A 19130-nucleotide genomic window follows, 5' to 3' on the forward strand; every position below is an offset into this window, starting at 1 on the left:
GAATTGCATCAAATCTTGCGCTGAGCCCTCTGTAAATATTCCAACTGGTGGTTGAAGGAACACTCATCAAAGATCTTGATGTAAATGTGTCCTTCAGCTGGAAAATCTATGATCCATATTGAAAACTTTATAGATCTTTTGCTCGCAGGGCACTCCAGCGCCGCACGGCCACCAGCTGTGCCGGTGACCTCTCCCTTCGCTGCTGCTCAGCCTCGCTCAGACCTCCGCCCAGCTGACCCGCCTCCCCCTGCGGCGTGCTCTGCTGCTAGGCAACGCTCGCACTCTGTGAGCGCTCTCCCCCTCTATCTCGGCTCCGCCGGATCAGGTAGCACCCTGCTGCCCGGTTTCTCTTTCAGCGCTATTGTCTAGTGTAGTTAAGTATCTGTGTATTGTGACTTGTGACTGCTGCTTTTTGCACGTTTCTCTTGTGCTTGTTCCCCCTGTGCCCTCCCCGCCCCGCTCCCCGCCGCCGTTCTCGCGGCCACGCCCTCTTCCTTTCTGTGCCCTCCCCGCTCCCGCCTCCCAGCTGCCCCTCCCTCGCTCCGCCCCCTCCCACTCTCCACTTATGGCAGAGTGGATAACGCGCAGCGGTCACGCGCAACGGGCGCGCCGATTGAGCGCCGAAGGCGCGCCAAAGGTAAGCCCGTCCGCGCCTGGACCCCTGGCCCCTGCAGACCCCAGCCCACCCGCCGGACGTACGACGCCGCCACCCTCAACGCACTCAACGCCGGACGACTCCCAGGATGCTACCGAGCCACCCCGAGACGCACCCACGGACCCTTCAGCTGCAACGTCTGCAATTTCACCTGCATCCGGACCATTAATTCTCCTGCACCAACCATGACCAAGACGAGCAACAGCAGCAGCCACCTGAAATGCATCCTGCTCAACACCCGCTCCGTCCACAGACACGCCGTCGAGCTCTGGAACCTGCTCGACACAACTTCACCAGACGTCGCCTTCCTCACGGAAACCTGGATGAACGCCTCTTCAGCACCCGACATCGCCATCGCCATCCCAGACGGCTACAAGATCATCCGTAGGGACCGTATCAACCAGACCGGAGGAGGCATCGCCATCATCAACAAGAACACGATCCGCATCACGACCAACAACGACGACTCCCTCGCACCCACCGAACACCTGCACTTCCAGGTCCACATCAACCCCAAGACCACCCTCAGAGGCACCCTCATCTACAGACCCCCGGGACCACGCACACAATTCAGCGAGGACATCGCCGACTTCATCAGCCCACACGCCCTCCTCTCCGCCGACTACATCCTCCTCGGGGACCTCAACTTCCACCTGGAGAACAACAACGACCGCAACACCACCACCCTGCTGGACAACCTCGCTAACCTCGGACTCAAGCAACTGGTGACCACCCCCACTCACTACGCCGGACACACACTCGACCCCGTCTTCTCATCCAGCAAGGACATCACCTTCAGCCACGCCACCGGACTACACTGGACGGACCACAGCTGCGTCCACTTCAGCTTCAAAAGGACCACGATCCACCACCAACAACAACAGGTCCCACGCAGAAGCTGGAACAAGATCACAGCCGACCAGCTCACGTCTTCCCTGAGCAAGAACCCACCCACCAGTGCAACGAACCCCAGCCAAGCGGCCACCAACCTCACCAAGTGGATCAGCAACTGCGCAGATGACCTCGCCCCCCTGAGGACCCCGCCCAGCAGACCCGGCAGCAAGAAAGCCCCATGGTTCACCGACGAACTCAAGAGCTCCAAGAAGAACTGCAGAGACCTCGAGAGAACCTGGCGCAGAGACCCAACACCGGACAACATGACTGCCCTCAAGCTCGCCACCCAAAAACACCACCAACTCATCCGTGCCACCAAGAAAACTGCTTTCAAGGAACGACTGGACTACAACGCACACAACAGCAAGGAACTCTTCAACATCGTTAAAGAGCTCTCCAACCCCAACTCCGGAAACAACGACATCACCCCTTCGCAAGACCTCTGCAACTCCCTCGCCACCTACTTCCACAACAAGATCGCGGACATACACAACAGTTTCAGCACTCAACCAACGCACGCCATGACCGAACCACCGCCCCCCACCACCACCCTCCGCGCCTGGACCCCGATCAGCACCGAAGACACCGTCCGCACGATGAACTCCATCCACTCCGGATCTCCGACTGACCCCTGCCCCCACCACGTCTTCAACAAGGCCGACGCTGTCATCACACCCCACCTGCGGGACATCATCAACACCTCCTTCGACACCGCTACCTTCCCGGAGAGCTGGAAGCACGCCGAACTCAGCGCTCTTCTCAAGAAGCCATCAGCCGACCCCACCGACCTCAAGAACTACCACCCCATCTCGCTGCTCCCGTTCCCTGCAAAAGTCATCGAGAAGACCGTCAACAAGCAGCTGGCCGCCTTCCTCGAGACGAACGGATCCCTCGACCTCTCGCAGTCCGGCTTCCGGACCAACCACAGCACCGAGACCGCCCTGATCGCAGCCACCGATGACATCCGAGCACTGCTCGACAACGGAGAAACAGCGGCCCTCATCCTCCTGGACCTCTCCGCGGCATTCGACACTGTCTGCCACCGTACACTAGTACAGCGTCTCAGCAACGTCGGAATCCAGGAGAAGGCACTGGAGTGGATCACCTCCTTCCTCGCCGGAAGGACACAGAGAGTCCGCCTCCCACCGTTCAGATCTGAAGCCACCGAAGTCATCTGCGGCGTTCCCCAAGGCTCCTTGCTCAGCCCTACCCTCTTCAACGTCTACATGAGCCCCCTCGCAGAAATCGCACGCCAGCACAACCTCAACATCATCTCCTACGCCGATGAAACCCAGCTGATCCTCTCCCTCACCAACGACCCCGCCACCGCCAGAGCCAACCTTCACGAAGGGATGAAAGAGGTAGCCGAATGGATGAAGAACAGCCGCCTGAAACTGAACTCGGACAAGACGGAAGTCCTCATCCTGGGATCCTCACCCTCCGCCTGGGACGACTCCTGGTGGCCCCCCGCCCTGGGCAGCGCACCCAAACCAACAGACCACGCACGCAACCTGGGATTCATCCTGGACTCCTCCCTCTCCATGAGCAGACAAATCAACGCCGTCTCCTCGTCGTGCTTCAACATCCTGCGCATGCTACGTAAGATCTTCCGGTGGATCCCCACCGAGACCAGGAAGACGGTCACCCAGGCCCTCGTCACCAGCCGCCTGGACTACGGCAACTCCCGCTACGCCGGAACCACCGCCAAACTCCAGAAGAGACTCCAGCGGATCCAGAACGCCTCAGCACGACTCATCCTGGACATCCCCCGTCGCAGCCACATCTCCGGACACCTGAGAGGCCTGCACTGGCTCCGGGTCAACAAGAGAATCACCTTCCGTCTCCTCACCCACACACACAAAGCCCTACACAACCAAGGCCCAGGGTACCTCAACAGTCGCCTCAACTTCTACGCTCCCAAACGCCAGCTCCGATCGACCGGCCACGCCCTCGCTGCCGTCCCCCGCATCCGAAGAGCCACCACAGGGGGACGGTCCTTCTCCTACCTCGCCGCCAAGACATGGAACTCCCTCCCGACCCACCTCCGCCTGACCCAGGACCACCTCGCCTTCAGGAAGCAACTCAAGACCTGGCTGTTCGAGCAGTAGCGGACCCCCCTCCCCTAGCGCCTTGAGACCCTCTGGGTGAGTAGTGCGCTATATAAATGCTTTGATTTGATTGATTGATTGACAAAGGACATAATCATCTACTAATCACAATACACGTTAATGATCCGTATGTGTATGTTTCCCACAGCCCGAATACTTTTTTTTTTTTATAACTTTCATAATTGCAAACAAAATGCTTGGATTCGATCCAGGTAGGAGACTGAGGTACAGAATATGGGCATTTCACAAGCAATTGGTTATCAACCCACAGGCAGCACCGATGATACAATATCTCATAAACTGTTTTAAATAACTCCTGTTTAAAACACACCATTACTCCCCAGTTCCACTCTTCTGTTTGGTATTTAGCTTCCAATGTCGTGATGGAAACAAATATCGCGCTATGCTGAGTAGTTAAAGATCAGTGACAAGGGAACTACAAATCCCACAATCCATTAAAAAATACCTTGTTTGCGCTTCCTGTCGAACAGGATATAGACAAATGCGGTGCCTCAAGCCATTTACAGTTTGACTCTATGGCTGATGGAGAGCGTTTACAATCGGACGGCAGGAGCACTTAAAGTGAATAGCCTATTGCTGTAATATAAACCTTTCAGCTAAAAAACAACAGACAAGGGACGTCATTGCATCTGTAATTGTTTTCACAGAGAAACAAGCTTTTTTAAAAAAAAAAAAAAAACAATAGTTGATTATCTGGTCACCACGTATGAGCGAGTGTGCGCTCCATTAGGTAAGTGTACCAATTTTGTTTGTACAATCAGTACTAGATACTTAAACAAAACAAAACGCGCACACTATTATTCCCTCATTTCAGTCAGCGTGGTGATCACGCCGTGATAATGAAAGTTTCAACAAATAGGGTTGAAGGTCTACCCTTCTGTAGTGTCTGGGTGGCACACACGACCCGGACTCGGCGGGAATTATTGCACCGTCTTTATTTCTGCGTCCGCCCTCATTTCCACTGCCCCTGTGGAAATGTTCGCAGGCCCAGACTATGGCCAAGCTCTCCTTTTTGGGTTGCGAATACGCTCTCTGCGTGTCTGTTAAGCTCCGACTGGCGTACGCTATGATGTGGCGTTGATCCTCTTCTCCGTCATATTGCGCCAGGATGGCTCCTAGTCCCACAGGACTGGCATCCACTGTTATTTCTGTCTTTCTCTTTGGGTTAAAGTATGCCATGTTTTCGGCAGACTCCACTGCCTTCTTGATGTCCCGGAATGCGTGCTCACACTGTGACGACCACTGAAGCGACTGCCCCTGTTTGGTGAGTGTCCTCAGGGGGTAGCTTATCGTGGCATAGTCCTGTATGTATCTCGCACAGTAACTGGCCATTCCCAGAAAAGAGCGCACATCCCCCACATCACACGGGCTTGGAGTGTCGTTCAGGGCAGGTACCTTATCGGGATCAGGTCTCATTCCCATTCCAGAAAGACATGGCCGAAGAATTTCAACGTAGGTTTATGAAATTCACACTTGTCTTTGTTTAGTTTGAGGTTGGCTTCCATCAGGGCATGGCAGACTCGTTCCAGCGCTGTATCATGCTCATGAGTGGTGGCCCCATATACAAGAATGTCATCACTATAGTTCAGGACGTTAGGAACGTGATTGATTGTTTTCCGAATCGCCTCTTGAAATATTTCGGCAGCCGAGGACACACCGAAACTGAGCCTTTTGTACCTAAAGAACCCCAGATGAGTTGAAAATTTTGTGATGTACCGGGATCGCTCATGCAACTCCAGTTGATGGTATCATTTGTTAAGGTCCAGTTTCGAGAATATTTTTGCTACGTTGAGTGACGCGATCATGTCACTAATGTGAGGGCCTGGGTGTCTCTCCCTCTCTATGGCGGTGTTAGGCGCTCTCATGTCAACACACAGACGGACTTTGTCAGTTTTACCTTTCTTAGGGACTACTACTACTGGAGAGACCCATGGCGTCGGTCCATCTGTCCTCTCGATGATATCGGCTTTGAGCAAGTCATGAAGCTCTTTCTCCATGGCTCGTTGCAAATGAAACGGGATCTTTCTGTGATGTTGGGCCACCGGAGTGACTCGTTCATTGATGTGACGCCAAATTTGACAATTTGTCATCTTTCCAAGTCCTTGGAAAAGCTTGGGGAATTTTTGAGTGATGTCGAGTTTGTCATTGACTTTGTATAGTATGTCCACAAGTCTTAGTCGTTCCGCCGTAGGCAGACTTAGGAGGCAGTCGGCTTCAGGCCCATCGATGACGTAAATGTAAGCTTGGATGGTGCGATTCTGATAAGTCAGATCCGTTGGAAACTTCCCAAGACAGGGAAGTGCCTTCTTGGACATCCACGTGTATACCCGTACATGGGCATTGCTCAACTGGGGTGGTGTCTTCATCCTTTGATATTCAGCCACTGGTAAGTAATTGAGAGTGGCTCCACTATCCAGCAACAACTTGGCACAGTGAGAACCAATTTTGATGTCAAGCCGCGGATAGTCCTTTAAGCGCTCAGGATACGCCACCAGACATATGTATTCATCGCTGTCCTTTGAGATGAGTGACAGCGATCTGGACTCTCTTGATGAGGAACGGCGAGATTGGTAGGACCGGCGGGAGTGACAGCTGGAATGTGGTGACCCAGTGGACTAATCCCTGCGATCTTGCACCGCTCTAGCATGATGGCGACTACTTGAGGGACGAAATTGTCTGGTGTGTTCTCGTTGATCATTGTTCTGGGGAGTTCCACACACACTTTCAAAATGATTATCCCTTCCACACTTCCGGCACCTCTGACCTAGTGCCGGGCACGTTTCCATATGAGGGAAATCATATCCGCATCTGTAACATTTGAGTTGGCGCTCCGATCTCTTCTTGGTGCGACTTGAGCTTCTGCGTCGACGACTTGAGGGATGGTGCTGCCTTTTGGATCTGGAGGAGCGAGCTTGCGCTGGGGAGTGTCTACGTGTCTGTCGAGAGTGAAGTCTGAAAGCTTGCTCGCGTTTCTCACTTCGCCCGGCCTCCATTTTCTTTGCATGCTCATCAGACTGATCGTTCACTCGCGTCATTTCCTCAATTTCGTCTAGTGAATAGCTCTTTTTTAGCAGTTTTCGTCGCAGTGATTCTGATAGACAGCCTTCAATGATTCTCAATCTGAGCGCATCCTCGGTGGAGAAGGAATCAAAGTCACAGTATTGTGCTAAACGTCTCAGACGTGTAATGAACACACTCATAGGTTCCTCTTTCTCTTGCGATGCCAGGTTGAACGTGTATCGCTCATAGTCAACATTCTTTTTGTGTAGAAACTTGCGGTTGAGCGCCTCGCAAACATTAGCGTACGAGGACGCAGCCGCCGCTGGCAATTCTTTTATGATCTGACCAACTTCTTTGCCTACTAGATTCCGTAGAGCCATCAATTGCTGTTCTGCAACGGTCACGTGGGACCCCTTCATGAAGTCCGTGAAGTCCTCCAGCCATTCTTGCCACTGGAGACCCATACCCAGGGCCGGACTGGCTACCGGGCAGTTTAGAATGCTACTGAGCTGGGGGGTGATTTCGTTCATGGAGATCTGCGAGTGCTAAACGAAATTCGTTTTGCATTAATTATTTCGAAGCACACGCAGGTATCCATGAACGAAATCAGCCCCCACCGCTATGAAATCAGCCCCCAGCTCGGCAGCATTCGAAACTGCCCGGTAGTCAGTCCGGCCCTGCCCATACCCCCACCAGATTCAAGAGTAAGGGGTTCTGGGGGGTGCAGAAATTACACTCCTAGCACACCCATGGGACCGGGGTTGACAGTCGCCTGAAGTTGGCGCGATGATGGAGATCCTGACATCGTGCAGCTATGAGACCCTTTTCGGCCGATCACACTGCGAAGGCTCCTCCACCACAGCTACTTCAGCTCCATCTCCACAGACAGCTGGGTCGTCTGCGTCACAGGATTATTAGAAAATGTAATGCCACTCTGCACTCAATGTTAAGTATCCATAGACTCCTGGTACCTTCACACCACTAACTGCCACTTCTGCTCGCGATTTTATATTTTTCAGTTGCATTCGCCAAGGCTTGTTGACTTTGCAGCACTCTGCCTGAGTTTAAAATGGCCGCCAATGATCCCTGGCTAGGGATTGGACGAGGCGTCTGACCTCAAGATGGCTGCCGCGAGAGTCTCGCTCTTCCCGAGACTGAGATCCTGAGCTGCCTGCACGAGGAGCAATTCTCCTCCCGGATTCACCGCAAAGTCGGCGGGCACTCACCCAACCCCAGATGCAGCTCCGAGGGCACAGCAGGTGAGAGAGGCGCTCACGGGCCGCCTCACGCGACAGTGCAGCTGGGGTGGGCTCCCAGCAGGCAGGCAATGGAGCGTTCAGCTCACGCGATCTCCCGCAGCGCGCCACACAAGCACAGTTCAGCTGGGGTGGGCTCCCAGCGCGCGTGGACACTCGCTCAGCGGCACAGCAGTAGGGCAGACTGGCGGTCCGACGCTCTGGACGCACCACCACTGCCGGGCATCCGACGCTCATAGCAGCAACACTAACCGTTGCTATGCAGCTCCGCACCACCGCAGGTCCCGTGGCCCCCTCTTCGCCAGCTGTAGTGTCTGGGTGGCACACACGACACGGACTCGGCTGGAATTATTGCACCGTCCTTATTTCTGCATCTACCCTCTTCCCACTTCATACTCCAACTGCCTATCCTGTCCCCCCGACTCCTCCCTTTACGCCCGACTCTGTCCTGCTTTCCGCGCAGGTCCTGGTGCCCCTGCTTTTCACATCATTACATCTTCCAGTCTTCTACCGTGGATACAATATAAGTTATATTTTAATTTATTTTTCGCCCATATTGGATACAATGTCTAACATGAACACACTGATGATTAATGCGCTGGCTTTTTCAGGTCCAGAAAACGCGACATTTGAGAACCACAAAGAGTGCATCAAAATGTTTTCAGGTACCATACCAATTACTGTTAATATGGATAGTTGATACTATTCAAATGAAAAGGGGTGACCAGTTTTAGGCAATTCGTTTTCACTTTTATTTTGTAACTTGCAGGTTACACCGTGCCTTAGGCCTGACGAAAATCCCGTGAATTCCAATCTGGATTGGAAACGCGTCGACATTTCCACTTGTCAACGCCACAAAGGGCGTTGTTGATCTCTGGGGAGGATTCTCAAATTCAAATATAACCCACAGAGTAGTATTGATCCCTTGTGGTAGCAGTCCCATAAAAGTTCTCCAAACTATAGGGTCCTATGGAACTGCTCTGTATGATTTGTATTAACAATTTGCTGGTGTAATTGTATATATTGAGAAAAATTAGCTTATTCTTTATGGTCACACTGTTATTCTTTACACATGTTGCTTTCAACTTATGTATGCACTTCATATGTTTCACAGTTCTTGTGTATTAGATCTGTACTTGATCCAGATATGAACAAAACGTTTCTTAAAAAGTGTTTGAATATGATAAAAAAAATTGATTTATACACTGAAAGCGCAAGAAACTAAGGTCTAATGCTTTTGCCCGCTTAAATAAAGAGCGGCTTGAAAAATTGACAGCCAGGTTTTTCCCTTATTTCTACATGGTATGAGTGTGTACTGGCACTTTGCAGTGTAGATACACTCTTTATTAGTAAGAGCATGTGGTCCCAACCAGAGGTCTGACTTTTTACTACAAACTGCAGTGAGATTCTGCAACAAGTCTGGACATATTTATTCAATTAGTTCCACTAACTTAGTTTAAATTATGAGCAATAACGAGGGTGTTTAATTATTTGTTGACCAATAAAGGCAATTTACTGAAGATTTTGTCAAACTAACTGCAATGTGTCTCCACTGCCGCATATGGCTGCCATACAAGTAGAGGAAAGCAGAATGTGTAGGAGACTGTTGAACCTTCTGCCATCAAGTGCCAATTTTATTTTGTACTCCAAACTGAACCTAGAGTACATTTCAGATACTATTAAACTGGCACCCTCCTGCTTTGGGTGAGCATATGGAGTAATAGCGAGGCAAGTTTCAATAGGGCAGTTATTGAGGACTGTCTGAGTTTGGATAAGATGCTCCCCATTCCCTGGCTGAACTATGTCCGTAAATCCCTGGCTAATATTGGTCTTCCTGATTTGTTTAGTACCCCTGGTTTAATTACTAAGACCTAAAAAAGGATGGTCAAGCAGAGGTTTGCTGAACGTACCTCCTCACAGAGTATTCAGAAGGCTATTTGTAAACACAATATTTGCCAATGTTAGTCCATTTCTGCCACTCAGGATACTGCTATGTATCTTATGCTAGAGTTAACAAGCTGGGAGCGGTCTGTCCTTTTTAGGTTCCGGTCGGATTGGTTTGGCGTTTAGCATGTTTTTCTGATGGGGCTAATGTGTGGGGTAGCGTGTTGAACCCCCTGTCCCTGTAACGATAAGGCGGAACAATCCTTATTACATTTTATGTTTTTCTGTGGCTTCTATCGTGTTTTCTGCTTTGTCTTAAACCCACATGGAAAAAGTTAGCCTTTCAGAAATGTAGGGTGTCCTTAACCTTCCTTAAAAAGTTAAACAGCTCTGATATCTGTTATTGCATGTGTTGTTTTCTTAAGATGGCTATTTGCAGCAGAAAATCCATGGGGGGGAGCTAGTAGGGAAGGTGAGGCGTCTAGAGAGACCGTTTTATACTCTCTTTTAATTACATTTGCTGTATGTGATAGATTGATGTGATTTTAATGTTTTAGCTAATCATGAATGCATTCAGAATGTTATTTATGATACTGAATTTATTTTATATGTTTTCTATTTGTGTTTTTACTCTGCTTTTATGATCTTTTTAAGATCGAATAAAGATCTGTTGAGTTAACTGGTTATTTCAAATTAAATTTTAATAGACAAAAATGTGCTAATTCTTGCAGGTGACCCACAGTACAGAAATTATGGCTGTTGATCTTACTTACCCAGAAGTGATGATTGCACTTATAACTTTTGCACTAGTCTTCAAGGTCCTAAGAAACATGAAAAATGAGGGTAAAACTCCTCCAGGGCCATGGGGACTGCCAGTCTTTGGAAATATATTTCAGCTTGGGGCTCTGCCTCATATCACCCTTTCGAAAATGGCAAAGCAATACGGAGATGTGTTCCTCATCTCTCTTGGAACTGTGCCAGTCCTTGTTATCAGTGGTCAAGAAACCATCAAAAAAGTACTGGTGAGGCAAGGAGACAGCTTTGGTGCCAGGCCAAAGTTGCACTCGATCTCTTTATTGGCTGAAAGCAGCATTTTGTCATTTTCCCCAGACTTTGGAGAAACATGGAAGCTTCATAAGAAAATTGCCAAAAACGCTTTACGGACATTTTCAAAATCCGAAGCAAAAACATCCACGTGCTCTTGCCTTCTTGAAGAATATGTGTCTGCTGAGGCGGTGGAACTGGTGACAACACTGTCTGAGCTCACAGAGAGAAAAGGTTATTTTGATCCCAGTGGAGAAATCGCCCTTGCTGTTGCCAATGTTGTTTGTGCTCTCTGCTTTGGCAAGCGATATGAGCATACAGATAAAGAGTTCACTGGTGTGGTACAAAACAACGAGGAAGCGCAAAAAGCAGCAGCTTCCGGGGCTGCAGCTGATTTTATTCCACTGATACGTTATTTACCTCTGCCAGGCCTCAGAGCGCTAACAGAAAGCGTTAGGCGTCTTCAAAACTTTATCAAGAATCGTGTCGATGAACATTATAAGACATGCGACGAGGTAAGTCACTAACAATATGAGTTGGACTATTGTCTTGATTTTATTGGGATCTATCATTATCTGTAATGTTGGTGGCTTATCCATCTTTACCCATTAAGTATATTTCACATTATTTCTTTTGGGGTAGTCGGTTTGAAAACACTGTTTTGTTCGAAGTGAAGCCAATGTGGGCCACTGAATGCAATTTCACTTCATGAATAAATTGTTGATAAAACCATGGCCATCTTGAAGGTCAATAGATGCCTGAGCGGTATGTGAATGGGTGTATAAGTGTCTGAGTGGGTATGTGAGTGTGTACATTAGTCTGTGACTGGATCTGTGAATGGGTGCATACGTTTGTGAGTGGGTGCATGAGTGTTTGAGTGGGTCTGTGAATGGGTGCATGAGTTTCTGAGTGGGTATACAAGTGAGTACATGACTCTGTGTGATATACAAGTGGGTGTAAGAGTCTCTGAGTGGGTATGTAAGTGGGCGCATGAGTCTGAGTGGGTATGTAAGTGGGCACATGAGTCTCTGAGTGGGTCTCTGACTGGGTGTATGAGTCTTTGGGTATATGAGTAAGCACCTGAGTCTCTTACTGAGTATGTGACTGGGTGCAGCACTGTCTGAGTGGTTATGTGTATGAGTGTCTGAGTTGTTATACAAATGGGTGTATGAGGGAGGGGGTCTGTGAGTGTGTGTATGAGTCTTTGACTGGGTCTGTGACTGGATGTTTTGAGTCTCAGGGTGGTTCGGTGACTGGGTGTGTGAGTGATGCATAACTTTTTTTAATATCCTCATATAACCTCCATACTTTTGTATAAGCATCCTCTCGATAGTAGCAGCCCATATGCTTATATCTTGGAGGGTCTGATCTCAGCTGATGTTCTATGGGACCAGGCCCACATGGCACATCGTAGACTGACCGAGAGGTGTAATCATTGGACAGTTCTTACCAAGCATACCAATTACTCCTAATCTAGTAATCTCCAAAAAAGCCCACGCTCGCTTCTGTTACTATGGCATCTTTAAAATATCTAACTGAATTCCACCATTCCCTCCAAGATGGAGGGTCCACCTCACACCATCTTTTGCAAATTTCTCTTCTTGCTAAAAGAATCAAATAAAACACCAGTTTACCCTGTTCAGCAGTAATGTCAACCTTCCCCTCTGAGAGCTGTATTATTCCAAAAACAATTAAGATGAAGCTTACCTCTATATCTTTAACCAGTATTTCTGCCAGGGTCTTACCCACATTGTCCCAGTAATCCTTTAACACTGAGCAGATAAAACATGTGGATATCATCTGCCTCGGTTGTGGCATCTTGTAAAACTGGCATCTCCTCATCCCCTCATTTTGGATATCTTGAGCGGAGACCAATACATCCTATAAAGGGTAAAAAGGTGATTCTTTCTTAAGGCAGCAGATTTATTCAGAGGATATAATTTGTCTAAAGATACTTGCCATAAGGTTTGCAGCTCTTCGTCTGGAAAAGCACTTCTCTCAGACCATATGGGGGTGATCCAGTTTCCTGTCCGCTGCCTCAAGTAGATAATCGTTCCAGAGAGCAATCTCCTTCTTTTTTGGGTTTGGATCTTGGAGTTCATCCTCCATTGCACAATCTCCTGGAAATTGCCAGTGTTGATTTTCACACCAGGTCGAAATTTGATAATATTTAAATCTGGAGAGCCTGTTCTTCGTTAAATTCCTCCATGTATCCCAAGAAAGACAGCTGTTTCCTTCAACTTTGTCACCCCATCTCTTCACCCCGCCTCTTTCAAAGGTTAAGATAAAACGTCATTCAGGCATTCTGGAGTGTCTGGGGAATCCCACACTGGGGCCCACTCACTATAATAGGGAATACCTAAAGTACTACGGCAGTCAAACCATAATTTGGCAGCAGCATTTAGAACCTTCATGCAAACTTTTAAAAGAAATGTAGGGGCGCCAAACTTGTACATAAAACCCTCAACTGGGCTCTCGTGCAACATGGCCTTAAACATATGACCAATCGGGTAATCGTCTGGCCTATATAGGAGCATCCTACTGTTTTTCAGTTGGTATGCCCAACAATATAACTGTAAGTCTGGTAAGCTCAGGCTACCGTGTGCCAACTTTCGTCTGAACTTTCTCCATGATAGTCTGATCCCTTTACCAGCCCAAATAAAAGAAGAGATCTTTCCCTGTTATAGCATTTTATTAGAAGATCATTTTCAAAAGTCAGGGGTATATTATTAAAAAGATAAGCGAACTTCGGCAGTACACACATTTTGACCAAGTTTACCCTGCCGTAATGTGTAAGTGGGAGATTGTGCCATCTCTTCAACAGTATATCAACCAGTTTCTTGTCTTTTTCTATTATGTAGTTTTTGGTTGTCAATCTAATTTTGTAACTGGTTTTAATGCTAACATCAGTGTAAATGTGCTTTAGTACAGCATATATTTTCCTGAACCTAATGCTCTGCTCAATAATTATTTTTTTTTTAAAGTATATCAACCTCTTTAGGGACTCCGGCTATATTTGTTTTAGGGAGTTCAGTCAGCTCTTGTGTGATGGTTATTCCCAAATACCTTAACTCCTTTGAAATCCTAAAACCCTGCACTTCCGAATTCCATGACATGATCTCAGTCTTACTGCTATTAATCTCCTAGCCTGTCATTTTTCCAAAGACCTGCACTTACCTGAATAAGCTTGGTAGAGCTTGGTTAACATTAGATGTGAAAAGTAGCAAGCCGTCAGCATACAAAGCTAGTTTCCTTGAGAAACCATTCATTAAAAAGGGATTTATTTCTTTATTTAGTCTTAAACTTTGAACGAATGGCTCTATATATAGATCAAAGAGAATAGGAGCCAACGGACCACCCTGTCTTGTACCACGCCCTATTACTACCGGAGCTGAGAGGTTCCCATTGACTAATATTTGGGCTCGCGGTTCACTATAGATTTTTCCCAGCAGATCTCTAATGGTGCAGTCAAACCCAAAAGCCTCCAATACACTAGAAAGATAACACCAGTTAACACGATCGAAGGCTTTGCGGCATCCAACGTTATAATTGTTAAGGGAACTCTAGCCACCGTTGCCAAATCTATGGCGCCAATTAAGGAGATAACAAGATCCTTCATCTGATGTCCCCGGGAGAAAACCCTTCTGATCTTCATGTATTTTTGCCCCAGCGATTTTACTTAACCGAGCGTTCATAATTCCGGTAAAAGTTTTATAATCGCAGTTCAACAAGGATAACGGGCGATTAAGATTGACATTGTGTAGGATCTTTACTCAGTTTTAAAATTAGGGTGATAACTGCCTCTTTCCAAGTATCTGGTAGAGGGGAGCGTCCTCTCAAAATGTTGTTAAATATTTTAACCAAATGGGGATAACTTCATCCATTAGTATCGAGTAGATCTCTTTGGGAATCAGATCTGGACCTGCAGCTTTGCCTTTCTTGATTTTCTTAAGAGCTTCCAACATTTTACTCCCTGGTTATATCTTGGTTAAGTAACGTTAAACTTTCAGAACTCATCTTAGGAAGCTGTTTTTGAGCAAGCCATTGATCTAAGGCTAGTTTATCTATCTCTAGATCCTCCTTTTACAAGTCCTGAAAAAATTTACAAAACTCCCTCTCAATCTCACTCTTATTGTCAGAAAACCGAGCAGAAGGCTCGTCACCATTTTCTAATCTCATCCTTCTAATGAAGTTTTGAGATCTATCCATTCTGCTCTTTATTGCTAAGAGTTTTCCACAATCCTCATCCTGATTAAACTCTCTTATTCTGCTCGCATCCCACTTCTGTAACATAATTACTTCCAATGTCAGTCTGTATTCATGTTGCAAATCCTCCACTTTACCCATCAGTTTATCTTTTTCCTCCCCCTGGGCTTGAACGAGCTTTAGACTAGCTTCGGACTTTCTCAACCGCTCCTCCAATAAATCTATCTTCTCCTTCTCTGATCTAACCCAACCAGCATCCCTCTCAGCCAAGCTTTGAAGCTTTGAAGAGTCCCAGACCAAATAAATGGGCGCAGACTCTTAAGTTTTGGTTAAAAAAGGCAGCGGCTTCTAGTTTAATTTTCTCCATAACTCCGATTTGTGAGAGCAGTCTTCTGTTCAATGTCCACCTCTTAACCCCCCAACCCCCCCACCCCCCGGTGCTGAGCCTTGTTTTGGCTATTTGGGGTAGTGCGCGCTTAGCCCCTGTAACTTTTTGACCACATAAGGTATCCACGCCAAATTATTTGTGTCCTTTTCTTCTAACATCATGGAGATTCTAAAGGTACCCAGGGTTGGTGGATTCCCCTGGAGGGGTCCCAGAAATTAGCCAAAATGCAGCAACATTTTGATTTTTGTGTACAAAATAGGAAAAACAGGCTGCAAATGAAAGCGTCTAGGTTTTTTCCTGCAAATGTTATCAAAAAGGATTTGTGGGGCTGAAATCACCATTTTCCCAGCTTTTAGGGAATGACAGACTTTTGTCAGAAAACCAAAATTTTTTACAGTTTTAGCATTTTTCTGGGACATAGCCTATTTTTGCTATTTTTTGTGGTTTCAACCGCCTTCCAGTTAATGGTATAAATGGGTGTGAAAGCAATAATGGTTCCTGGAAAGCTATACATTTTAGAAAAATAGACAATTCTGAATTCAGCAAGGGTTCATTTGAGTAGATCCATCAAGGTTTCTTTATAGAAACTAACAGTTAAATATAGGAAAAATTGAAAATTTGTTGAAAAAACAGCCTTTTGTGTCAAAGTTTTCACCTGTAACTTGTTGTAATTATGACAGCTCTTTGAAAGCAATATACCGTTACATCCGCTGGACCTTCCTGGTTTTGGGGATATATAGGACTTGTAGGTTCACCAAGAACCAGACGAACCCAGAGTTAAAAACTGAGCAGCAATTTGAATGGCTTTTTATTATGTACCGGGTATATATCAATTATTGTGGGAAAATGTATACATGGAAAAATCAGTATGAAAGACACCTATGTATTTCTGAAATGGGAACAAATTATAGAGTTTAGAAACAGTACATATTTGCACATTTTCGAAATTGGGAATACTCATACTAGCATGAGAATTATCGGTCATTTTTCAAAATGACTTCTTCTTTACATGTATTTCATTTGGAAGGCAGAAGTGCATCAAACATTGATAGGTAATAACAGTTGCTTTACAAATATGAATTACCCAAAGTCTCCCGATAAAAATGGTATCTTACTTGTGTGGGTAGGCATAGTTCCCACGCAGAAAATGGCTCAAAACCCAATGTGAACACACCACATTTTCACAATGAAAATTTACCCTTTTTTTTGCGAAGTGTTTAGCTGTAGTTTTTGAACCCTAGCTCTGCCGGTACCTAGGGAAACCTAGCAAACCTATACGTTTTTGAAATCTAGACACCCAGGGGAATCTAGGATGGGGTGAATTCACTGCCTCCCACCAGGTTCTGTTACCCAGAATCCCTTGCAAATCTAAAAGAAATTCAAAAACCCCACATTTGCCCCATATGTCTGTGATGGAAAGTCCTGGAATCTGCGTGGATCCACAATTTTCCACCTGCCCTGCGTTTCCCAAAGTCTTATGAGACAAATGGTACCTCAGTTGTGTGGGTTGGCTTAGTGCCTGTGACAGGAAACGGCGCACAACGCAACATGGTCACACCTCAATTTCGCAGTGAAAAATGACCCTTTTTTGGCAAAGTGCCTAGCTGTAGTTTTTGAACCCTAGCTCTGCCGGCACCTAGGGAAACCTACCAAACCCACACATTTCTGAAAAGTAGACACGTGGGGGCTTCCAGGGAGGTATGGCTTGCGTGGATCCCTCAATGTTTCCTTACCCAGAATCCCCGGCAAACATCAATTTTAGCTGAAATTAACAGTTTTTTCCCACATTTTTGTGTGGGAAAGCGTGGCATCACGGGGCTCACACAAATTTCCTATCACCAGGCGTTCCCCCAGGTCTTCCTATAAAAAAGATGCCTCACTTGTGTGGGAGGCCCAAGTACCCGTGACAGGTAAGGGCCCAAAACATAGTGAGGCGATATCAAAATTGCCTATCTCAAAACCACCTGGTTTTGCAAGGGGGTCACCTGGGTTTTTGGCCCCGTGCTCGGCGGCCATCTAGGGAAACCTACCAAACCCACACATTTCCGAAAACTAGACACTCTGGGGCTTCCAAGGAGGTATGGCTTGCATGGATCCCCCAACGTTTCCTTACCCAGAATCCCTTGCAAACCTCAATTTTAGCTTCAAAAATCATTTTGTTCACACATTTTCGTGTGGGAAAGTGTGGCATCACCGGGCTCACACAAATTTCCTACCACCCACCGTTCCCCCAGGTCTCCCGATAAAAATGGTTCCTCACTTGTGTGGGAGGCCCAAGTACCCGCGACAGGCATCCCCCACCCCACACATAAAAAAGACAGCGTAATCATTGGCGTCTAGTGGGCTTTTTGCCCCCGGGGGGCGGCAGATTGGGAGCAACTGCACCCATATTCCACCCAGGGGGGCATTAAGGCTGTAATTGTTGCAGCTGGGGTCATTGGCATGCCCGTTTTGGGCAGCCCCCACTCAAATTAAAATTTGCCCCAAAAATTTCCTGGCGTCTAGTGGGCCTTTACCCTCCCGGTAGGGGAGATTGGGGGCTACTGCCTCATATGCCCCCCAAGGGGGTAGGAAGGCTGTAATTGTTTTTGGGGAGGGGTTGGGGGCCTGGGCATGCACGTTTTGGGCAGCCCCACTCTACTTCAAATTCTCCCTAAAAAATCCCCGGCATCTAGTGGGCTTTTTGCCCCCCGGGGGCAGATTGGGGCTATTGCCCCCATCTGCCCCCCTGGGGGGAGGGGGGGGCAGAAAACCTACTAAACACCAGGGATTTTTTGAGCCAATTTTTATTAGGGTGGGGGTTGCCAAAAACAGGCACGCCTATACCCCCACCCTAATACAAATTTGCCCCCAAAAATCTCTGGCGTCTAGTGTGCTTTTTGCCCCCCAGGGGAGCAGATTAGGGGCTACTGGCTCATCTGCCCCCCTGGTGGGCAGTACGGCTGTAATTTTTGCAGGGGAGAGGGTGGGGTCATGGGCATGCCCGTTTTGGGCTGCCCCACTCTAATTCAAATTTGGCCCAAAAAAACCCTGATGTCTACAGGGCTTTTTGCTCCCCCCCGTCGGGGCAGATTGGGGGCTAGGTGCAAGGGAGTTTTTTGGGCAAATTTTAATTCGGGTGGGGGCTGCCCAAAACGGGCATGCCAATGCCCCCACCCTAATAAAAAATCCCTGGCGTCTACTGGGCTTTTTGCCCCCCCCCTGAGGCAGATTGGGGGCTAATGCCCCCATCTGCCCCCAGGAAGGGCAGGAAGGATGTAAGTTTTGCGGGTGTTGGGACATGGGCATGCCTGTTTTGGGCAGCCCTCACCCTATTTCAAATTTGCCTAAAAAAAATCCCTGGCGACTATTGGCCTGATGCCCCCCCCCCCCCCCCCCGGGTGCAGATTGGGGGCTAATGCCTACTAGACGCCAGGGTTTTTATTGAGCAAATTTTCCCCAAAAAATCCCTGGTGTCTAGTGGCCTTTTTGCCCCCTTGGGGGAGAGATTGGGGATTGGGGGCTACTGCCCCATCTTCTCCCCAGGGGGGCAGGAAGGCCGCAATTTTTGTGGGGGAGGGGGGTTGGGGGCATGAACATGCCTGTTTTGGGCAGCCTCCACCCTAATTCAAATTTTCCCCCAAAAAATCCCTGGCGACTAGTGGGCTTTTTGCCACCCCCAGGGGTGCAGATTG

General features: G+C 47.8%; 1 protein-coding gene across 1 annotated transcript in view; it reads left to right on the forward strand.

The window, feature by feature from the left end:
• The window catches only part of LOC144818400 (cytochrome P450 1A1-like), a 228540-nt gene that overhangs the window by 92663 nt on the left and 116747 nt on the right, over positions 1 to 19130 (forward strand). Inside the window, exon 3 of the mRNA XM_078675774.1 lies at positions 10550 to 11377. Within this exon, the coding sequence (XP_078531900.1) occupies positions 10571 to 11377 (807 nt within the window). The 5' untranslated portion in view covers positions 10550 to 10570. The remainder of the gene's footprint in view (positions 1 to 10549; positions 11378 to 19130) is intronic.

This window comes from Lissotriton helveticus, chromosome 2_1 (genome assembly GCF_964261635.1).
Source record: "Lissotriton helveticus chromosome 2_1, aLisHel1.1, whole genome shotgun sequence".
NCBI classification, from domain to species: Eukaryota; Metazoa; Chordata; class Amphibia; order Caudata; family Salamandridae; genus Lissotriton; species Lissotriton helveticus.